At 53.4% G+C, this 20,429-nt stretch overlaps 1 protein-coding gene across 7 annotated transcripts; it reads left to right on the top strand.

Moving 5' to 3' along the window:
* The first annotated feature begins 174 nt into the window (after positions 1-174).
* Positions 175-19,683, top strand: SMG9 (SMG9 nonsense mediated mRNA decay factor). 7 transcript variants are annotated; one of them, XM_047710912.1, is made up of 14 exons: positions 176-471; positions 3,010-3,165; positions 5,563-5,637; positions 5,727-5,991; positions 6,084-6,181; positions 7,971-8,083; positions 11,424-11,535; positions 13,317-13,412; positions 13,824-13,909; positions 16,395-16,501; positions 17,225-17,332; positions 17,478-17,606; positions 17,910-18,054; positions 19,158-19,683. In XM_047710912.1, the coding sequence occupies exons 2-14, from the start codon at positions 3,016-3,018 to the stop codon at positions 19,234-19,236; spliced, it is 1,563 nt and encodes a 520-aa protein (XP_047566868.1). In that variant the 5' UTR covers positions 176-471; positions 3,010-3,015; the 3' UTR covers positions 19,237-19,683. The 7 variants fall into 7 exon arrangements, with proteins under 7 accessions (XP_047566874.1, XP_047566868.1, XP_047566875.1 ...); XM_047710916.1 differs by lacking the exon at positions 176-471 and adding an exon at positions 585-603; XM_047710915.1 differs by lacking the exon at positions 176-471 and adding an exon at positions 651-672.
* Positions 19,684-20,429: the final 746 nt, after the last annotated feature.

Below are 20,429 nucleotides of genomic sequence, written 5' to 3'. Positions count from 1 at the left end.
TCGGAGTTATACTCCCACAGAGGGGCCGCCCCACAAAGGCGCACGCGCACTAAGGCGGAACCGCGGAGTTCTGCCTCCTTCCCCTCCGTCATCCGCAAGCGCGCTGAGGCCAGCCACGTCCAACGACGCATGCTCAGCCCAAGGCTGACGCTCAGTTCTCCCGCGCCCAGCCCTCGGCGCATGCGCAAAGCCGGCACCCCCACCCCGCGGATCCTGCTTTAAGCTCAGTCCCGCCCGCGCTACTTCCTCCTCTTCCTCTTTCGGCCCCGCGTTCTCTGGGGGCCGCTTCCGGGGTTCCTAGAACGGTTCCGGAGTGACCGGTGCCTGTTCTCTCGGTCTACCCCACGCTCCCTGTCCCCCAGACGTCATTTACAGGTCCGTGGCTTGTGGTGGAACCTCCCCCCCCACCAGCCCCGTCACGGAAAGCGCGCGTAGCGCTGCGCCCCAAGAGCCAATCAGCAGCCGCCTTAGGTAAGGGTCCTTCAAGCTCGCGCGAGGCTCGTGCGCCGGCAGGGGGCGGGGCGTGGGGCGCATTTCGGGGCCCCGCCCCCTTTTCGACCGTTAAACAGTCGCTGGGAAGCCTGGCGGGTGCGCGTAACTTGCGTAGGGAGGGAAGAGCGACCGTTAGAATACCGGGCTTGCGGGCTTGGGGTGGAGACCGATAAGTAATCTGTAAATAGGAGCTTGGGTTCTGGGAGGGTCTAAGTATTGGAAAGGTCCCAACGAGAACGTGTAAAGGGAAACTTGAGTTTTGGGAACACGCTCGCAGAGGGTCTGCAAACAGACCCTATATGCCCAGGAGGTCCTCCAAATACTGTGTAAAGAGAAACTTAAGTTGTAGGGTTCTCCATAAGAGGCTTGTAAGCAGGTGCCTAATTATGGGGGATGCCCTCTGAGTAATCAATAGACTCATAAGTTCTTGGGGCGAGGGTACCCCATATACAAACTTGTAAATATACGTGTTTGAGTGTCAGAGAGTCCTTAGAAAAATAGTGTGAATTGGCCCTTACGTTCTGGGGGGCGGGGGGCGGGCATAAATATGGGGTTGGGAATTAGGAATTTGCCAATAGACACTTGGGTTCTGGGAGAGTCCCCGTAAGGGTCATGTGGAGAAATGCCCAAGTGCTGAGGAAGCTGCCGGGAGAATGGCTAGTTAGATTCCTGACATCTGCGAGGTCACCGTCAGAGTTCTGTGAACACAGACTGGCTTCAGGCGTTCTGGGAGAATCCTCAAAGGAGGCTGGAAATTCTGGGGGTCCCCAAATTGCACGTAGGTGGACTCAGATTCTGGGGATCTCCCCCATAGAGCTGTCAAGCAGACGCAGGTACCGTGGAAGTTCCCAGAATAACGTGGGAGAGGACGCTTAGTCTGGGAAGAGGGTCCTCTGGTTGTCTAAACGGATGCTGGGATAGAATCCCCATTGAGGAAAGAAGAGAGACACTTAAGCACTGGGTGGGGGTGTGGGGCTGTCCGGGATAATGTGTAAACCAACACTTAATTGCAAGGAAGGGAGGAGTTCCGATTTCTGAGGGAATCTCCCTCCGAGACTGTAAATAGTCATTGAAGTGCTGAGTGGATCGTTTTCCATAAGCGTGTGTAAACAGGCCTGGCCCTCCTGTCGCCCAAGGCCTGCTAGAGCTGTTTGTGGCAGACGGAGAAGGCACTTGGAGAAAGGAGCTAGACAAGCCCCACCTGGCTAGCAAAATTACTCCCACATCCTGTAAACACTGCAGTTCTGGAGAAAGAATCCGGCACTTGGCCCAGTTAGTCACTGTTTGCTTGGGTGGGAGGGGGGATTCGTAGAATGATTTCACAGGCACTTAAGCGCTAAGCAAGGGTCAGCAAACCGTAAAGGGCCAGAGATGCTGCAGGCTATAGTGTCTCTGTCTCAGTTACTCAACTCTGCCATTCTGTCAAGAAGGCAACTATTATAAATTGATGGACGTGGCTGTGTTCCAGTAAAACATATTTACAAAAACAGAACGCAGCCCTGATTGGGTCCATAGGCTACAGTTTGCCAACTTGACAACAGTGAGCTAAATAGTAAATGGTCTTACAGTCTTGCAAACAGACTGTTAAGTACTCTGACACTTCCCTAGGAGGAAGGGTAAACAGCTGGGGAAACTCCCTAGAGGGACCTATAAAGATAGTTAAATGGTAGGGTGGATCATATGGGTAGCAGTACATTTTATAACACCTTAGATTAACCACTGGTGAGACCTTGGGAGTGTGAGGGATAGCTGACCATCAGAAATGGAAGGTAAACAGACTGATGATGCCAGATGAGACACCAGATGAAATTAGGCCCTTGAATGCCCCGTGTATGCCAGTATTCCATAATCAAAACAGTAGTTGTCAGAGTGAGGATCATGTTACTGATGTGTAAGGAAATGTTTTGCTGCAGTTTGGGAAAGAACATGTCCCATTTTTATGTGACTCTTCCCCTGTGAGTTGTACTTATGTTGGGGCAAAGTGATTAATAGTTGGGAATAGTTTTGGCTACAAGTAAGAGAAGTATATTTGTTTCTCACTGCATCCAGAAGCAGACAATATAAGGTTAATAGGGGATCTCTGAATCTTTTTCTACCACGCCTTCTCTCCTTCCTTCCAGCCTAAGGTGGCTGCTTGAGCTCCAGCCTGCACATCACATTCCTTTCAGCCAGAAGGAGGGCAAAAGTTATGTGCTAGTATCTTGAAGGAAAGTTTCTGAAAGCTGCCAAAACACACTTCTGGTGTCATACCAGTGGCCAGAAAGAACTTGAACATGACCACCTACCTGCAAATTATGCTGAGAAGTGTGTTCTGGACAGCCAAGTGCCCTGCTCAGAACTGAGAATTTTATATTTTTTGGAAGAAGTGCGAAAAGAGTAGATCCTGAGAGGCAGCTGGCAGTCACTGCCACAGCCACAGAGCTCTCTGGAAACAAAGTGCCTTCTTACAGTCCAGAGTGAGCCAGATAGATGGCAGAGCATCTCTTTACCCTGAAATCAACCTCTTTCTCTCTGTAGGCAACCATGTCTGAGTCTGGCCACAGTCAGCCTGGGCTCTATGGGATAGAGAGGCGGCGACGGTGGAAGGAGCCTGGCCCTGGTGGCCCCCAGAACCTCTCTGGGCCTGGTGGTCGGGAGAGGGACTACATTGCCCCATGGGAGAGAGAGAGACGGGTGAGTGAGTGGGCCCAAGGGTAACATCATGTATCCACTCGTTCCCCAAATGTTTTTTAAGCACCTCCATGTGCCAGGCACTAATCTAGATGCTGAGGCTCTGTGAACAAAACTTGACTGGCTTCATGGAGTAATGGCAGAGAGTGACAAGAGGGGGCTGTCGTAGATGAAGTGGACAGCAAGGGCCTCCCTGAAGAGGTGAGGAAATACAGCATAACAGAATCTGAAGAGCAAATGTGAAGGCCCTGAGCCCTAAGTGTGGTGTATTCCGGGAGCAGCCAGGAAGCCGGTGTGGCTGCAGAGGGTGAAGAATGGAAGGTGACAGGAGATCATGTCAGAGAGGTAACTCAGGCCAGATCACGTTGGACCTGAGAGGCCTGGGAAAGGACTTTGGATTTCGCCAAATGAAACTGACATTGGAGAGTTTGAGCTGAGAGGTGCCATAAGCTCATGTTTTAAAGAGTCGTATAGCAACAGCAGCTGTTTTGGGTTTTTGGTTTGGTTTTTTTTTTTTAAGATTTTATTTATTTTTTTTGAGAGAGCACACGTGCAAGTTGGGGGAGGGAGAAGAGACAAACAGACTCTGCACTGAGCATAGAGCCCAATGCAGGGCTTTATCCCATGACCCCGAGATCATGACCTGAGGCGAAATCTAGAGACGGATGCTTGACCAACAGAAGCCACCCAGGGGCCCCCTAACAACAGCAGCTGTCACCATGTTGGGCGGCATGCGGTATGCTGGCGCTGCGCGAAGTGCTTTAACATCCTTTGGGGTCTTCCTGAACCCTTAGAGCTACCCCCATGAAGTAGAACCTAGGTTTGATTTTCACTAATGAAGAAAATGAGTCTCAGAGGAGAAGAGACCTAACCCAAAGTCACAGTCCGTAAGCTTTGGGGCCAGAACTCAAGGCCAGATCCAGCTGAGCCCAAGCCCAGCCTGTTCTCTCTGCTCAAGTGTCCTGGGCTGGGACTACGGAGCCTCGGCACGGGTGCAAGTCCTGCCTTGCTCCCCTCGTGTGCTTAGGTGAGTCACTGCCAGAACCTGCTCCCCACTGAGGTTCTTTCTCCACCTCTGAGAGAGGTTTGGGTTGCGGGGGTCGGGGGAGGAAGAAGGGGACAATTGGGACCAGTTTCTGAACCATAAAACTGCAAACATGAAGAATAATTTCTTCACAGTAAGCTCAGCTCTTGCTTGTTCCTTCCCTTGGGTTGCAGCACAGGAGAGAACAGAGTGTCTCTCTTCCTTCCACACATATCCTGGGGAACGTTACCATCTTCCTAGGGGGATAAGCAACTCCAGAGTCTCTCGTCTGTCTCTGACTTTGACATTGACTGGTCAGTGGACTCCTCACATCCTCTGTGTCCCCTGCTGATCTTAGCAGCTCCCTCGCATTTCTCCTTCTCCCAGTATCTGTGACAGCCCATCCGGCCTCATCCTGGCTGGACACCCCCTCCCCAAGCCAGTCCGACACCCTTGCTGGACATTGTACCTCCTGAGTACATCTCCTGTCCACCATCTTCTCGCCGCCCTCACAGCCTCGGCCCCACATATCCTCCCCTCCTCCCTGGCCTTCTGAAGGCCCACGGCCTCTCCTGTAGTTCTGTCACAACTGTTCTTTCTAGAACACTTTCGTGCCCTTTTGTTTATTCCTCACCATAGGCCAGTATCCCCAGTATATGGTGAAGAAACAGACCCGGTGAAGGTTCATGGCTCTCCTGAGGTTCGTCAGGGAGCCAGAAAAGAACAAGACTCAAACTCAGATCTCTCCCCTTTCCATTTAAGCAGGTCGGGGGTGGGTCGAAAGAAGCAGGAGAAGGGTAAGGTGTGGGAATCAGGCCCCTGGCTTGGCAGGCACAGCAGTGGAGCGGAGGAGCGGGCAGGATAGCAGCCGGCAGGCAGTGAGCTCCTGCCATGTGGACCATTTACAAGTTCATCTACTTTCAACCTTGTGGGAGTCCCATGAAGAAATTCCTATCCCTGTTCGCCAAATGAGGAAGCAGGCTGAAGTGAGGGTTGTTCCTTATCCAAGTTCGCACAGCCAGCAAAAGGCAGGGCCAAGTTTGAACCCAGATCGAGCTCCCGAGCCCTGGCTCCTTCTGCCTGGGCTTGTCTGGCAGAGGCCACTGAGTGCAGCTCTGGAGCCAGGCTGCCAGGGCTTAAATCCTGACTCCGTTGCTTATTGGCTGTGTGACCTTGGGCAAGGCAGTTAACCTCTCTGGACCTCAGTTTCTTCATTTGTAAAATGGGGATAATCGTATCTATCTCCCGGGGTTGGTGGAATTGAGAAGTTGATACATGAAGGCATTTAGAATTGTACCTGGCACTCGAAGTCCTTCGGGAGTGTCCCAGGGGAGCCAGGGGAGCCGTTCCTGAGTAACTGCCCTCCCTCACCACAGGATGGCAGCGAAGAGACAAGCTCATCGGTCATGCAGAAAACCCCCATCATCCTCTCAAAACCTCCAGCAGAGCGGGTGAGCGGGGAAGAATCTTCTGAAGGGGAGGCTGGGAGCAGTTAGGGCAAGGATCCCTCCCACTGACTGGAAACTTCTCTCTCCCATAGTCAAAGCAGCCACCACCTCCAGCAGCCCCTGCTGCCCCACCCGCCCCAGCCCCTCTGGAGAAGCCCATCGTCCTCATGAAGCCGCGGGAAGAGGGGAAAGGGCCTGCGGCTGCAGCAAATGCCTCCACCCCCGAGGGCACTGCCCCTGCGCCCCCTGCAGCCCCTGCACCACCCAAGGGAGAAAAGGAGGGGCAGAGGCCCACACAGCCTGTGTACCAGATCCAGAACCGAGGCATGGGCACTGCCGCACCAGCAGCCATGGACCGTGAGTTGGGCCCGGGCAGGATCTGGTTGGGGGCCGGAATGCCCTCACACGGAGCCTCACCACATCCTGCCTCCTGCTCTCCCCGTCTCCAGCGGTCGTGGGCCAGGCCAAACTACTGCCCCCAGAACGCATGAAGCACAGCATCAAGCTGGTGGACGACCAGATGAACTGGTGTGACAGCGCCATTGAGGTACTGAGGGGGGCGTCGTGTCTCCGCGCTTGAGCGTCCCCAGGTGCCACATCTCGCCACATCCACCCCGCTCCCCACCGCCACCCTCTTGGCAGGCAGTACAAGCCTGGCCAGCTTTCCGGCAGTTGCAACAATGAGAGAGAAGGAATCCGAGTCCTCAGCCAGGGCTGGATGGCAGTGGTTTCCACTAGATCCGCTGTGCTGGTTGTTAAAATACTGAAATAGTTTGCCGCTGGTTACTGGTTGGCAAGGAGGGACTCACTGCCACCCAGACGCCATCCCATAGCAGCGCAGCCTCCTGGACCCTGCTCCAGTTCCCTTCCTAACTGGGTGAAACCCATATTGAACCAGTGTTAACTGGTTTGAATCTCACTCCCCAGAGGTTCCCTGTCCATCACAGCGGCCCCTGCTCTAGCTCAGACCTCCCATTCCTGGACTGCCCTGCCTCCGGTCTCCCAGGCTTCATTTCTCCTCTTCTGCTGCTTTTCCCCCTAGACCTGACCCATCCCATCCCATCCCATGCCATCCCTGCCCAGATTCCCCCAGATGTGTCCCTTTTCCTTCTCCGGCAGCTTGGAGTTACTAAAACAACATGCCAGGCCCATCTCTTACCTGGCCTGCTGCCTTTCTGTGTTCACTGTCTTATGAATACCAACTGGGGAGCTTTAAAACAAAACAGAACAAAAGCCAGGGTCCAGGCCTGCTCTTCAGGTAGGACGCTGTGCAGTGTTGAGAGTGTATCTGCACCATCTCGTGTGGTAGCCACTCTCCTTAGGTGTGGCTTGTGGGCACTTACAAGTCCACATACCCCACATGTGGCCAGCATAGCGTTTAATTAAAGTTTAAATGGCCATGTGTGGACAGGGTCTGCCTTACTGAACTGGGCTAGGCCTAGGTTTTCTGCTCTAATGTGGCTAGAGTGAGGCCCGAGATTAGCTGCCCCCCCTTTTTTTTTCTTTAAAAAACTCCAGGTGATTCCAAGGAGCCAGTTGAGGACTTCCCTGTTTTTCTTGAGGAGTGTCTCTCACGCCCCCTGGTGGTGGAAGGCATCAGAACTGGTGGGCCAGAGGTGAAGGCCTCAGGATTTTCTGGGACCCTTAAATCCCACAGACAGGAGCCAGGACAGACTGACCTCCCCTTCCTGCACGCTCTTCCCTTTTTCATACTTCCATATGTTTTACTGGCCTTCCAGAAGCCGAAAGCCCTGCAGGAGTCTGCTCCAGTAGCCCTCAGTGACAAGACCTGTCTTCCTCCACCCGTCCTTCATTCCTGTACCCTTCTCCTTCTCTTCAGCAAAGTCAGGTTCCCCTTTTAGCCAGTGGGTCCCAGCCGCACTGATCTTCTGTCAGCTTCTCTCTCTCTCTTTTTTTTTTAAGATTTTATTTGACAGAGATCACAAGTAGGCAGAGAGGCAGGCAGAGAGAGGAGGGGAAGCAGGCTCCCTGCTGAGCAGAGAGCCCAATGTGGGGCTGGATCCCGGGACCCTGGGATCATGACCTGAGCTGAAGGCAGAGGCTTTAACCCACTGAGCCACCCAGGCGCCCCTCCTATCAGTTTCTTGACCATGCCAGGCTCTTCACTACTTGGGATCTCTGACAGAAGTTATTCTTTGTGCCACCACATACATATACAGGCTCTTTGCCCAGCTCAGGATTCAAGCCATGGAAGTTTTTCTTCATCAGGCCAGCCTTGTCTGGAAGTCTCTGCCCCACCCCACCCCACCCCAGTCTCACTCCCACTCTAGCAACTGACACATTTATGAGGGTCACAGTCCTTCATCTTCCCACAGTACCTGTTGGATCAGACTGACGTGTTGGTGGTTGGTGTCCTGGGCCTCCAGGGGACAGGCAAGTCCATGGTCATGTCACTATTGTCGGCCAACACTCCCGAGGAGGACCAGAGGTAAGGGACGTGGAAGACCAGGAGGGAGGTGGGCACCCACCTGGGATGGGGAAGGGTGAGCCTAGGTATGGCAAGTGGTGTTGCCAAAAGGACTTCGAGATAATGTTTCACCTCCCATGGCCTCCATGCCTTTGTCAGATGAGGGTGATTAGGGGCTGGACTAAATCTTTTGGTTTTTCCAGGGAAACCAATCTTGTTTCTCCCTCCCTCCCTTGCCCCAGGAATGGTATAGAACCCAGCTTTAGATTTAGGCTGACTTCAGTCTCTCAGCCCTGCCACTCACCAGCTGTTTGCCCTTGCCCAGGTTACTTCACCTCCCAAGATCTCACTTCGTCATCTGTAAAGTGGGCTTTTGAGGGATGAGATCAGGAAGGCAAACATTAGTAAGAACCTGACACAGAGCAAATGCTCACGGGATATTGGTTGATAAGGCCTGGTAAAGAGAACGGGGAAAGAGACCCAGATGTCGGGCGTGGGTTCTAGACCAACTTCAGTCCTGCATTCTTGAGGAAGGATGGGATGATTGTGAAGTAAAGTATGAAGTCACAGGAGAGGATGTAGGGGAAGAGGGAGCTTAAGAACTAGGGACCAAAACTGAGGGCAGGGGAGGAAAGGGGGAAAGGCAGGGACTAGGAAGGAGGGGGACCATACACAGTCTGATTAAAGAAGACTCAAACTGGGGAAGGAGTAAGGGTAGTAGCCACTTGGGATTGTCTAAAAAATACAGGGGTTTGGTTTTTTAATGAAACAGGCGATACTACTTTGCATTCCATGGATCGGCATCAGGGGGTCCATGAACCTCCTAACAGTAAATGCAGAATTTTACACGTATGGGCAGTCAGGCTTTTCTTCTAAGGAAAGGGTCTGCAGTTTCCACCAGATCTTAGAGGGGTCTGAGGGAGACCCAGAACAAGTTAAGAACCACTATTGTGAGCATATACATCCACTAGAACCAGAGCTGTGGGGTTGCCCTTCCTCCCAGGTCCGCACCATCTCCTCTCTTATAACTTGTAACTTACTCGCTTTTGACTTCGGCTCACCTTGGCTCCGCTGGGGAGCAGCCCCAGCTCTGGATAGCATTCTTTCCATCTCTGCTTCCCCCAGCCAGCGAAATTTCCCCCCAGCTCTAGTTCAGATTCCTGAGCTAGAGAGAATTCTACAGGCCTAGCTGGTCTTTTTTGAGCCACATCCACCTGTGGCATGGTGGATTTTGATTTTAACTCTTGCCATCGGGTCTCTGGATTATGTTAAGAACTCATCCGCTTCTCCCCTTCTTCATTCCTGTCTCCTGACCCCTCCCCTGGAGGATGCCAAGAGCCTCCTTACTGGTCTCCCTGCTTTAGTTCAGTTGAGCTAGTGTTTATCGAGTGCTAATGAAGTGCCAGGTGCTGTTCTGGACGCTGGGCACACAGCAGCAAACAAAATTGGCAAACACCTCTGTCCGTAGCAAACAGATAAGTTCTTGGACATGTTAGAAGATGATAGCCACAGGGGAAGGGGTTCTAGGGAAGTAGTATGGGTGCTAGATGATAGTTCTAACTCGAGTGGTCAGGGGACGCCTCCCAAGCAGGACATGGAGGAAAAGCAGACTTGGAGGAGGGAGAGCATCCTAACCAGGGAGTGGTACAAGCTGGCCTCGGGGGCTAGAGCTTGCCTGGTGTGTGTGCAGCACGGCGTGGAGGCCGAGGGGCTGGAGCAGAGTGAGCAAGATGGGAAGTCACAGGCAACCTGGTCAGAGAGGTTAAGGGAGGGGCTCTGTTGGCTGCTTTTGGCTCGGATCGTGATCTCAGGGTCTTGGGATGGAGCCCTGTGTCTGGTTCCCAGCTCCACAGGGAGTCTGCATCTCCCTCTCCCCCTTCTCCTGCTTGTGTGCACATGCGCACGCGCGCTCTCTCTCTCTCTCTCTGTCAAATAAAAAAAATCTTTAAAAAAAAAAGGGGGGGTTGGTAAGGGTGGCCTAGGGTGTCGGGCCTGTAAGTTGTCATCTACTCTTTCCACACTACGGTCCTCAGCATAGTGGGAGACCTCCCCTAAAAGGGGGAGCTTTTTAAAACCCACATCCAGTCCTTTCACTTCTCCACTTAAATGTCTTCAGGGCTTCTTCAGGCTCATCAGCCAAAGCCACAGCTCCTTACTGTGTCTCACAGGCCTGCATATCCCCTTCTGGCTCCCAGCCCCCTTGTCCGCTCTCACCGTACTCGGCTTTGATGCCTCATACATACCACTTGTCCTCTGCCTGGGACAGTCTTTGCTTCCGTCCTCCATCCCCCCTGCACCTCCCCTTTTACTTAATTGAAGTTGCATAATTAACTCTCTTCTCTCTCTCGGTGTAGTCATTCACCTCTTTTATGGCATCCCTTCCCAGCTCTACCAGCTGAGTTACCCCCACTCAGAGGGCTTCACACCTCTTCTTCCAGCCTCTCGAAGTTACTGATTTCTCTTGATTTGCGAGGTAGACCGGGAGCTCCACGGAAGCAGAGATGTCCGTGCTGCCACACGCATGCGAGGCCTTCAGTGCAGTGTTCATGAGGCGGGAGGCCCTTGCTCTGTGTCAGACAGCATACTAAGCGTCTCAGGGAGGCGGGGAGTACCTTTTGCGAGCTAGGTACCATTGCCCTGATTTTACAGATTGAAAGAGGATATCTCTTTGTCTGAGCCACAGAATGTGACCAAGTTAGTTTAATTGGTTTAGGGCAAGGCTCAGCTCTGCCTGCTTTGCTTGGTCTCTTCTCCCCGTCCAGCGCAGGTGGAACTGAGGGAGACTTCCCTCACAGGGGAAGAACTGGGAACCGAGTTCTATAGCCAAACGGCCTCTCAGCCTGGGGGTGGGGAGGGCTCAGTGCTGTGTCTGCAGTGTCTGGACTGTGGCAGGTGCAGTTGGTAGTTAATGGCTCCCAGAGACGCATCACTGTGCATCAGGCACGTTCCTAGGGGCTTCCCGTACATTAGCCTCATCGTAACGCCAAGAGTTTTGAGACTGTTGTTATCCCCGTTCATAGATGAGGAAACGGAGGAGAAAGAGATGAAGGACTTGCCCAAAGCCACCTAGCCAGGAAGAGGCAGAGCTGGCACTGGAAATCCCAGCAGTCTAGCAAAGTCTCTGCTCTTAAATACCTCAGGCTACTGACTTCATGGAATGAGTTGACAGGTCTCCTTAGCAATGAGGGTGAAGTCATGCGTAATAAAATGTAGGCCTCCAGACAGCAGGGGTCACAGATGGAAGGCTTTGTGGGCAGGCAGGGCACCATGCCTCACGCGTTCCTTTTGCAGGGTCGTGCTCCAGAGGTGTCGAAGGCTAAGAACCAGACCTCTAACGCACCCCACCTGCCCCTCTCCACAGGGCGTATGTTTTCCGGGCCCAGAGTGCCGAAATGAAGGAACGTGGGGGCAACCAGACCAGTGGCATCGACTTCTTTATTACCCAAGAGCGGATCGTTTTCCTGGACACACAGGTGCCAACCTCCGCCACCCCCCACCCTAACGTGTGCCGCATTCAGCTCCATCCCAGAATGATTCTAATGTCTTTTCTTGGCATCTAGTCTCTTATCATATTTCCCTCCCGCCCCTCCCATCCATCCTGCACACAGTAGCCTAAAGAATCTTCTAGCAGAGTGGTTAAATGTGTGGGCCCTGATGCCGGTCTGTGTATGTTCAGATTTGGCCTTTAATTCTTACGGGTTGGGTGACTTGAACCATGTGTCTACCCACCTAGATCTCAGTTGCTTTGTCTATAAAAGAGGATGATAATTTGTTCTCAGCTTCCCAGGTCATTGCAGGAATTTAGTAGGACAGTCCAGCAGAGTGCTTGGCATTGGACCTGTCCCATAGTGTTCAGGCCCATCACAGTCATTAGAGCTGACCTGTCATGTGTGTGACTGGTGGTTTGGTTTTCCTCATCTTCTCCCTTGACCTCAGGCAGAGTCCCCGTCCCTAGCATGGTGTTCAAGGCTTGTGGAGTTTCCTCCCTTGGACTCTAGCCTGCCCTCTCTGCTGCGTGTCTAGCTCCACCACACACACCACAAGGCCATGATCTCTCTCCTTCTGGGCTGTCCCCAGTCTGTTCCCTTTATCTGAAACCGCCTGTTCCTCAGTTTTCTTAAGTGGGAAGAATACTATTGCCTACCGTGTAGGGTTTTGTAAGGCATCAGCGAGCGAAGACAAGTAAAGTCCTAACGACAGTGCCGGACATGAAGTACATACTTCCTCCTCTTAACTGGCGGTGTCATGATCATGAGTTCTCTCTCCTTGGCCTTTTTGCAGAGCCTCCCAGGAGGCTTCCCCTCCTCCGAGCACCCACCAGTGCCACATGCACCTTCCATCACAGCACTGCTCTATCACAGCTCCCTGCATGTGGACCGCTCCCCCTCCCCACCTGCTGGGAGCTCTTCAGGGAGCAGCTCTGCTGGTCAGGGCCTGGCCCATAGTTGGTGCTCACTGAGTGTTGATGGAACAGAGTTCGAGTCCCCATAGGCATTGATGACGCAGAGAGTGGAAAACCCACAAATGCAGCGTGAGATCTGAGCCAGGCCCTGTGCAGGGGCCTCGTCTCTGTGCTAGGGACCAACTGAGCCACTGTGAGCTGGGTCCGGGACCCACGTGGAACAGAACGGGAGTTGAGGCAGAATAGAGCACGCAGCATTGGGAGTCTGAGAAAGTGAGCAGTGGGAGAGCCTCTTAAAGAATTCCACTCATGTCCGTAAAAAGTCAAGAAGACTGCCGAGCTGATTGAACCTTACGGTTTTGAGAGGGAGTGTTCCTTAGAGAAAAGGTGATGAGCTCACTCACTACTGACTGTTTTACACCCATGGATGCAATTTTTAAATCCTCGCCAACTTTCACACTAATCGTTGTTTTTAGACCAAAGTAATTATCTTAGTGAAGTTTTGAAAGCCTCTGAGACAACTAAGGGAAGAAAAGGACACTCGAAAGGACATTTGTCACTTAAGTCAACATTACGTTTAGCAGCACTAGGAGAGTTCTCTTGAGCGTGGGGCACTTGAGAGCAGTGACAATTTGTAAAAGGGCTGGGGGAAGTGTGTTTGCTTTGAAACATTCTGCTCTCACCTCCTCTTGCTCACTCGCACTGACTCATTAGAAACTGCCCGTGTTCCTGAGCTCATTTTGTCCTGAGAGAGGCGAGGTATTTGCCTTCAACGTGCGGAACTTGGGTGGCCGCGACCCTCAAAGCCCCAGCCACCAACCCTTTCCTGACACCTTGTCTCCCTTGCTACAGCCCATCCTGAGTCCCTCCATCTTGGACCACCTTATCAACAATGACCGCAAGTTGCCGCCAGAGTACAACCTGCCCCACACCTACGTTGAGATGCAGGTGAGGGGCCAAGTCCGTCCTAGAGGAGAGGTCGCACCCCTCCCCTCAGCCTGTGATGGGGAGCTGGATATGGGTTGACCCAGTTTCTGCTTCATAAAGAGCTGTAGGAAAGAATAGCGTTGAGAGTCCTGTCTGGCTCACCTCCTGGCCCTGCTCCTCAGGAAAGTCATTTCCTGCCTCCTCCCCCTTCAGGCCTCGTTACCTGCCTTTGTGAGGTGGGGGTGGTCACTCCTACCTTGCCTACCTGAGGGATGGCCGTAAAGGAAGAGCCAGCATGGCCTGGGCACGCAGGAGGTGCTTCAAGGCTCAGGCCCTTGCCCTGCTGCCCCCTTAGCTTAGTCCTGGGAACAGGGACCCCGCCCTGGGCAGAGGGGACCTTCAACTCTGTCGTCCCTTCCTGCCCACTCTCAGTCACTCCAGATTGCTGCTTTCCTCTTCACGGTCTGCCATGTGGTGATCGTCGTCCAGGACTGGTTCACAGACCTCAGTCTGTACAGGTGAGGAGCGGGTGGGTGGGGAGGGGGAGCCAGGCAAGAGACGGGGACCCCTTTAGAATGTGAGCTGGAGTAGGTCACCACCATCCAGCATACATACACACGCTGACAACTCCCCACTGACTTGTTACATCACTCAGAATAAAATCCAAAGTCCTTCCCAAGTATGGCCTACAGGGTCCTCTGCGGTACAGTTCCAGTCACCTCACTGACCTTTTCTCTCACCGCGTTCCCTCGCTCCTTCCGTTAAAGCCTTGGTGACTCCATGGCTATTCCTCCATCTCTTGGCCAGAAATACTGTTCCTGCGAGTCTCTGTCTCTCTCATGTCGTTTGAAGTCCCCACTTCTTAGCCCACTATGTTTTCCTTCATTTGCCTTCATCGCTCCCTGACAGGACATTGTGGGTCTCTTCATGGTCCGCCGCCCCCATTAGAATGTACGCCCCAGGAGCCCCAGTGCCTCCCACAGTGCCTGGCCCAAGCTAGATAATTAATGCACGTTCGTTGAGTGGAGAGCATCGTCGGGATCCAGCTTGGCCATCTTGCCCGTCCCCTGCAGGCATGCATACCATTCTGTCGGTGCCCTGGCAGGCAAGAAGAGGGGGAAGGAGTTGGGATCTGGCAGGAGGTCTACCTGAAGCAGCTGGAGGTTCTAGAAATCCACCCCCCAAGACAGAACTGGCTTAGAACCTGAGGCACGAGGGTTCCTCTTGGCTGCAGGCCCCAGAGCGTAGTGGTGTGGAGGCCAGCCGCCTTGGGCACAGGGCCCAGACAGAAGGAAGGAGCGGGAGCTCCTGAGGAGGGGAGAGCAGAGCCAAGGGAAGCAGGTGTCTCCAAAGTGAAGCAGCCCTGGGTTTGAACCCCAGCTTTTACTAGGGGAGTGCCTTCTTTTTCATTGGCTACTCGTAGGCAAATTGTTTTATTCAGACTAAGTGAGTGAAAACCAAAGCGTTCGCTATAGCATAGTACCTGGTACATGGTAAGCAGCTGATGAACAGAAGCTCAGCGTTTACAGATGACCCTGGGTGTGGGGGTGAAGTGTGGGTCTGGCCAGCAGTAAAAATGACTTTGTGGGAGATCTAGCCGTTGTGACCAGATCTAAGTGTCTTATTTCTGAAACACTACCCCTCATACCACTGTGTATTTGAATTCATTCACATGACAAAGATATTGAACATTTACGGATCCTATTCATTGTTCTGGGCACTGAGGACACAGGTGTGAATGAAACAGACTGCCCTGTGCGGTTCACGTTCTGACGGGGGCATAGACGCGGGATGGCACGGGGCAGAGCCTAGCGGTGGGCTTCTCGGCAGGCGAACCCCTTGAAACTGGATGACATACTTGAGTATGTGTCTGTGTGAGGAGAATATCCGTAGCTTTTTATTGTGTCCCATTATCCCTTACCTCGGATAGCAGTTGTATTTTGTTTACATATTTGGAAAAGTTATTTTAAAATAGCATAAATTGAAATTTAGGCCCACACAGAAACCTGCACATGGATGTTTACAAAGCAGCTGTATTCCCGGGGCTCCTGTTTGGCTCAGTCGGTTAAGTGTCCGACTCTAGATTCTGGGTCAGGTCATGGTCTCAGGGTCTTGGGATCGAGCCCTACATCTGGCCCCATGCTGAGCATGGAGTCTGCTTACAATTCTCTCTCTCCCCCTCTCCCACTCCTGCACTCTCTTGCACCTGTTCTCTCTCTCAAATCTGCTTTATTCATAATTGCCAAAACTAAGAAGCCATCAGTGTGTCTTTCAGTAGGTAAATTAATAAACTGGTACATCCGGACAATGGAATATTAATTACATCAAACCATGAAAAGACATGGAGAAAGTACATATCCTTAAGTGCATATCACTAAGTAAAAGAAACCAGTTTGAAAGGGCTACTGTATGATTCCAATTATATGACATTCTGGAAAAGGCCAAACTGTGGAGACAAGTGAAAAGATCAAGGTTTGGGAGGGGAGGGAGGGGCGGGTAGGGCAGAGCACAGAGTGAAACCATTCATTGTAATACTGTGTGGTGGACCCGTGACCAAGAGGTTGTACACAACACCAAGAGGAAACCCTAGTGTAAACCAGGGACATTGGGTGATGATAATAGGTCATAGGTCCGTGGGAATGTTGATAGTGGGGAGATGCTGTGCGTGTGTGGGAGCTGGGTGTCTGTGAAAATCCCTGTATTTAATTCAGTTTTGCTGTGATCATATAAATGCTCTAAAAAATGGAAGAATTTTTTTGTTTTGTTTTGTTTTTGTGTAAGTATTTTTTAACAGCATAAGCTCATTAAAAAATGCGTACATCTAGCATGGGTCCACGGATTGGTGTGTGAGAGAGTTGTCTGTGAATTCTCTAAAATTGTGTGTGTATTCATTTTTCTGAGTGTGGTTGTAGTTTTTACCAGATGCACAGAGAGAGACCTGTCCCTAGGCTGTGGGATGGGGGTGCCGGTGCCAGAGCACCAACCTCTCACCCCAAACCCCAGGTTCCTCCAGACAGCAGAGATGGTGAAGCCGTCCACCCCGTCCCCTAGCCATGAGTCCAGCAGCTCCTCAGGCTCCGACGAAGGCACTGAGTACTACCCCCACCTGGGTGAGAGGTTTTCTGGGGCTGGAGGGGTGGGCAGAGGAGAAATGAGGGGCGAAAACCAGCAGCACTGGGGAAGTGGGGAGCTGGGAGGAAGAAAGAGCAGAGTAGCTGCTCCTTCCTCTGAGGGTCCCACCTGGCCACCAAGGGCACAAAGCCTGAGTCTGGGTCTGGCTCTGGCTCCAGCTCCTTGATCAGAATGAGCACTTTTTGCAGACAGGACCCACATCTGCCCATTTCTCTGACCCTGGCATCTCCAGCATAGACTCGGAATGAGTTGCCATTAACCTGAGTGGCCCCGGGCACCCTGCTCACCCTTCCTCAGCCACACACACTGCCTGCTCCGTCCTCGCTCTGCTGTGCTCTGTCCATGCACTGCTCTTCCACAAAGATCTAGTTCATTTATGCCGCCCTAGACCGGGACTTCCTGCTTCCTCTTGTCTCACCAAGCCCCTGGTGCCTTCCCGTCTCACTCCTGATCCCGTGCCTATCTTCCTCTTCTGTCTTTTCCATCAGACTGGGGTCTCCTTGGGGGCAGAAACCACATCTGACTCGTATCTGGGTCCCCAGGGCCTGGTGCAGGGCCTGGAAGCAAAGTAACGTGTCACGTAAATATTTACGAGTGCTTTGAACCCAGGGGTGACTGCAGGTCTTTGGCACGAGAGGGGAAGTCCACGCAGCCAAGCCCCAGCGGCCTCACAGGACCACGTCTCTCCTCCCGCCCCTCAGTCTTCCTGCAGAACAAAGCTCGTCGAGAAGACTTCTGTCCTCGAAAGCTGCGACAGATGCACCTGATGATTGACCAGCTCATGGCTCACTCGCACTTGCGTTACAAGGGTGAGGGTCCCTGAACCACCCCGACGCTGGCAGTCCCATGGCCCCAGCGTCCAGACTGGCCTCCTACCCCTAGCTCGAAGATCATCCGTGTACCTCCCCTGCCCCTGAGCATCATACCTGCAGGCTGATGGCTTCTCTCCCACAGGTACCCTGTCCATGCTACAGTGCAATGTCTTCCCTGGGCTCCCACCTGACTTCCTGGACTCTGAGGTCAACTTGTTCCTGGTGCCCTTCATGGACAGCGAAGCAGAGAGTGAAAACCCACCAAGAGCAGGTACGGTTCCTCCTCGGAATCTGGTCCAAGGGCTGCCAGTTCTTCCTTGGTCTGGAGGGAGACACAGGATGCCCTGGGCTGGGGTGGTAGAGACCCACACTGGTCTGAGGGGAGACTCTGGCTTGTCCCTAAGGTGCTTGGAGCCTTAGGAGCGTGTGTCCAAGTTGTGGAAGTACAGGAAGGACTGGTCTGAACAGGGTGGTACTCCAGGTGTCCCAGCCCAGGGTGCTGGGTGACCAGGAGAAAGGAAAGGCCTTCTCTTGGCAGGCTGGTGCCCTTATCCTCCCCACCTCAACGTTCTAGGACCCGGTTCCAGCCCGCTCTTCTCCCTGCTCCCTGGGTACCGGGGCCACCCCAGTTTCCAGTCCTTGGTGAGCAAGCTCCGGAGCCAGGTGATGTCCATGGCCCGGCCACAGCTGTCACACACGATCCTCACTGAGAAGAACTGGTAAGAGCTCTTGGCAGAGGGGTCAGCGTGGTGCAGGCAAGAGGAAGGTCTCAGTGATCCCTCCACAGCTCGGTTTCCTTCTCGGAAACTTCGCTGACGGCTTCCGTGCCTGGCGCCATGCTGTTTCATGGGATCTTGAGTCCCCCCTGCAAGTAGCCAGCGGGGTTAAAGTCTTGTCACCAATTTTACTAGTGGGGAAATCTAGGCTTGGAGACAGGAGATGTCACATAGCTCTGTCACAGCAGCTGTGGCCAGGTATCATTTGACAGTGAGGAGTGGGAGCAGTGAGCCCAGTCAGGCTCGAGGAGTGTTTGTTCTGAGGCCCTGAGGGCAGAAAGTGTGGCCTCCCAGAAGACACCGTTAAGTCCCCAGAGCAGCTGCATTTTCCAGCTCTCGCTGGACGGCGCAATCCCACTGTCCGCCTCCACCTTCACTCCTTCTCTGCCAACTGGCTTTCTCGACCTGCTCTCACAGAGCCCCGAGCCTCCCCAGCCCCAACTCTGTGTGACTGTGTCCAGAGCCCACAGCAGGTCTGCACATCAGGTCGGCATCATCTCGTTTCCAGGAGCCACACATTTGAGGGAGAACTAGCTTGGCTTGGTGCAGCCTCTAGCGTGGCTCCCCTGGGTCTGCGGTCAGCTGGGGCCAGGAGGGGTTCTGGGGAGCACACATAGCAGCACAGCCATTTGGGGGGGCAGGGCGAGGGGGCGGGGAGCTCTCCCTCTCACTGTCAGTGGCAGAGCCCAGGGAGGCGAGGGTCACGCAGCTGTTAACACTAACCGTTGTAAGACTCTGGAGGGAGTTCTAGAACCCCAACCCACGGAGGCCAACACTGTGTGGGGTGGGGCGACTCGGAGTTGGACTTGGAGTTGGGGCTTGAGGCCTAGGTTCCAGACCAGGCACCCTCGGTGTGGCTCACCCGGCGTGAGGTCTGAGAACCTGGCCAGTCCCATCAGCATTGCCGTCTTCCCTGCGTCCCTGCCGGGGAGGTTCTGGTCTCAGGGTGTGCAGGTCGTATGCAGTACCTGCTTCCCACCCGGCCAGGTCAGTGCGAGGCTGGCAGGCCGCAGCCGGGGCAGCTGACTGCTGACCTCCTCCCACAGGTTCCACTACGCTGCCCGGATCTGGGACGGCGTGAAAAAGTCCTCTGCCCTGGCAGAGTACAGCCGCCTGCTGGCCTGAGGCCGAGGGAAGGAGCATCATGCAGAGAACCCCCTTCTGGGTCCCCATGGTTGGTGAGGGACCACACGTGTCCTGCCCCCGCCCCAGTGGGTGGAGAGTGGCAGCAGGCCTGATGGATGAGGGACCGCGACATTCTCGCCCAGAGACATGAGGTGTCCAGGGCTAGGCCCCCCACCCTAAATGGAGTATTGTTCAGGGGCCAACTTTGAGATCCCACCCCAACCTGGGACAGGGTGGGCCATCCTCGGTTCCCTGCAGGGACAGGCAGTGGGAATAGTCTGAATGGTCCCCAAGCATCCCAGGTTCTATCTTGACCTCCCTCTGCAGGGACAGGAGCAACAGGTCCCTCCTCACTGACCCTAAGCCCTTTCCTGTGAGGTGCAGCAGGGTCTTGGGGAGCTCTTCGTTGGGGCAGACCTGGTGGTTTGAATAAAAACAATCACGCAAGCCTGTTCTGGTGCTTCTCTTTTTCCCTCTCCTTGGCGAGCTGTCGTGGGAGCAGGGCAAAGTGGGGTCCCAGCCTTTGGGGGCACATTACCTATAGCCACCATTAGAGCCTGAGTGACCTTCCCACGGGGACACATCCACTATAGGTCATAGAGTTGTCAGGAGCAGATGGAAACCAGTTTTTGCTAAGGAGGAAGCCCCTAGGAATGGCTGGCTGTTCTGTTTCCTGGGGTGACATCAAGCCTCCCATCTCCGTATTACTGATAGGAAAATCCCGTGCCCTCCTTTGGCTAAATGCAGTTCCACCCTCGTGTCCTCTGCGTTCAGTTGGAGACTCAGACTCACTGCCTTTGGTGAAATGCCTAGTTAAATGCAGGACCTAATTCAGTACATGGTTAAAAAGTAGGACATGTTCTAGTTCAACATAGTATTTACCCTGAGTTGAAACAGCTTCTACCCTTATGCAAACACCACCTTACCCTTACACACGGTGCCTCCTGTTGGTTAAATATGGTGGCTTCCTTTCCCCATAGACCTTACCTACTCTTGTTTATTAAAAGTAGTCTCTACCTTTAAATCCAGAACGGACCCTCGGTCAGATACACCATGCCCTTCAGTATAGGCCCTGCCCTCATCTGCTCGGTTTCAATCTGTTACGTCTTAGCTTGGTGTTTCTCAAAGTTTGTCTCCAAATCGGTCTGGCCATCCCACCCATCCGCAGTTAGTCGTGACCCTCCAGTCCTGCT

This window comes from Lutra lutra, chromosome 17 (genome assembly GCF_902655055.1).
Source record: "Lutra lutra chromosome 17, mLutLut1.2, whole genome shotgun sequence".
In the NCBI taxonomy this organism is placed as follows: Eukaryota; Metazoa; Chordata; class Mammalia; order Carnivora; family Mustelidae; genus Lutra; species Lutra lutra.
This window is presented reverse-complemented; position numbering and strand designations above follow the sequence as displayed.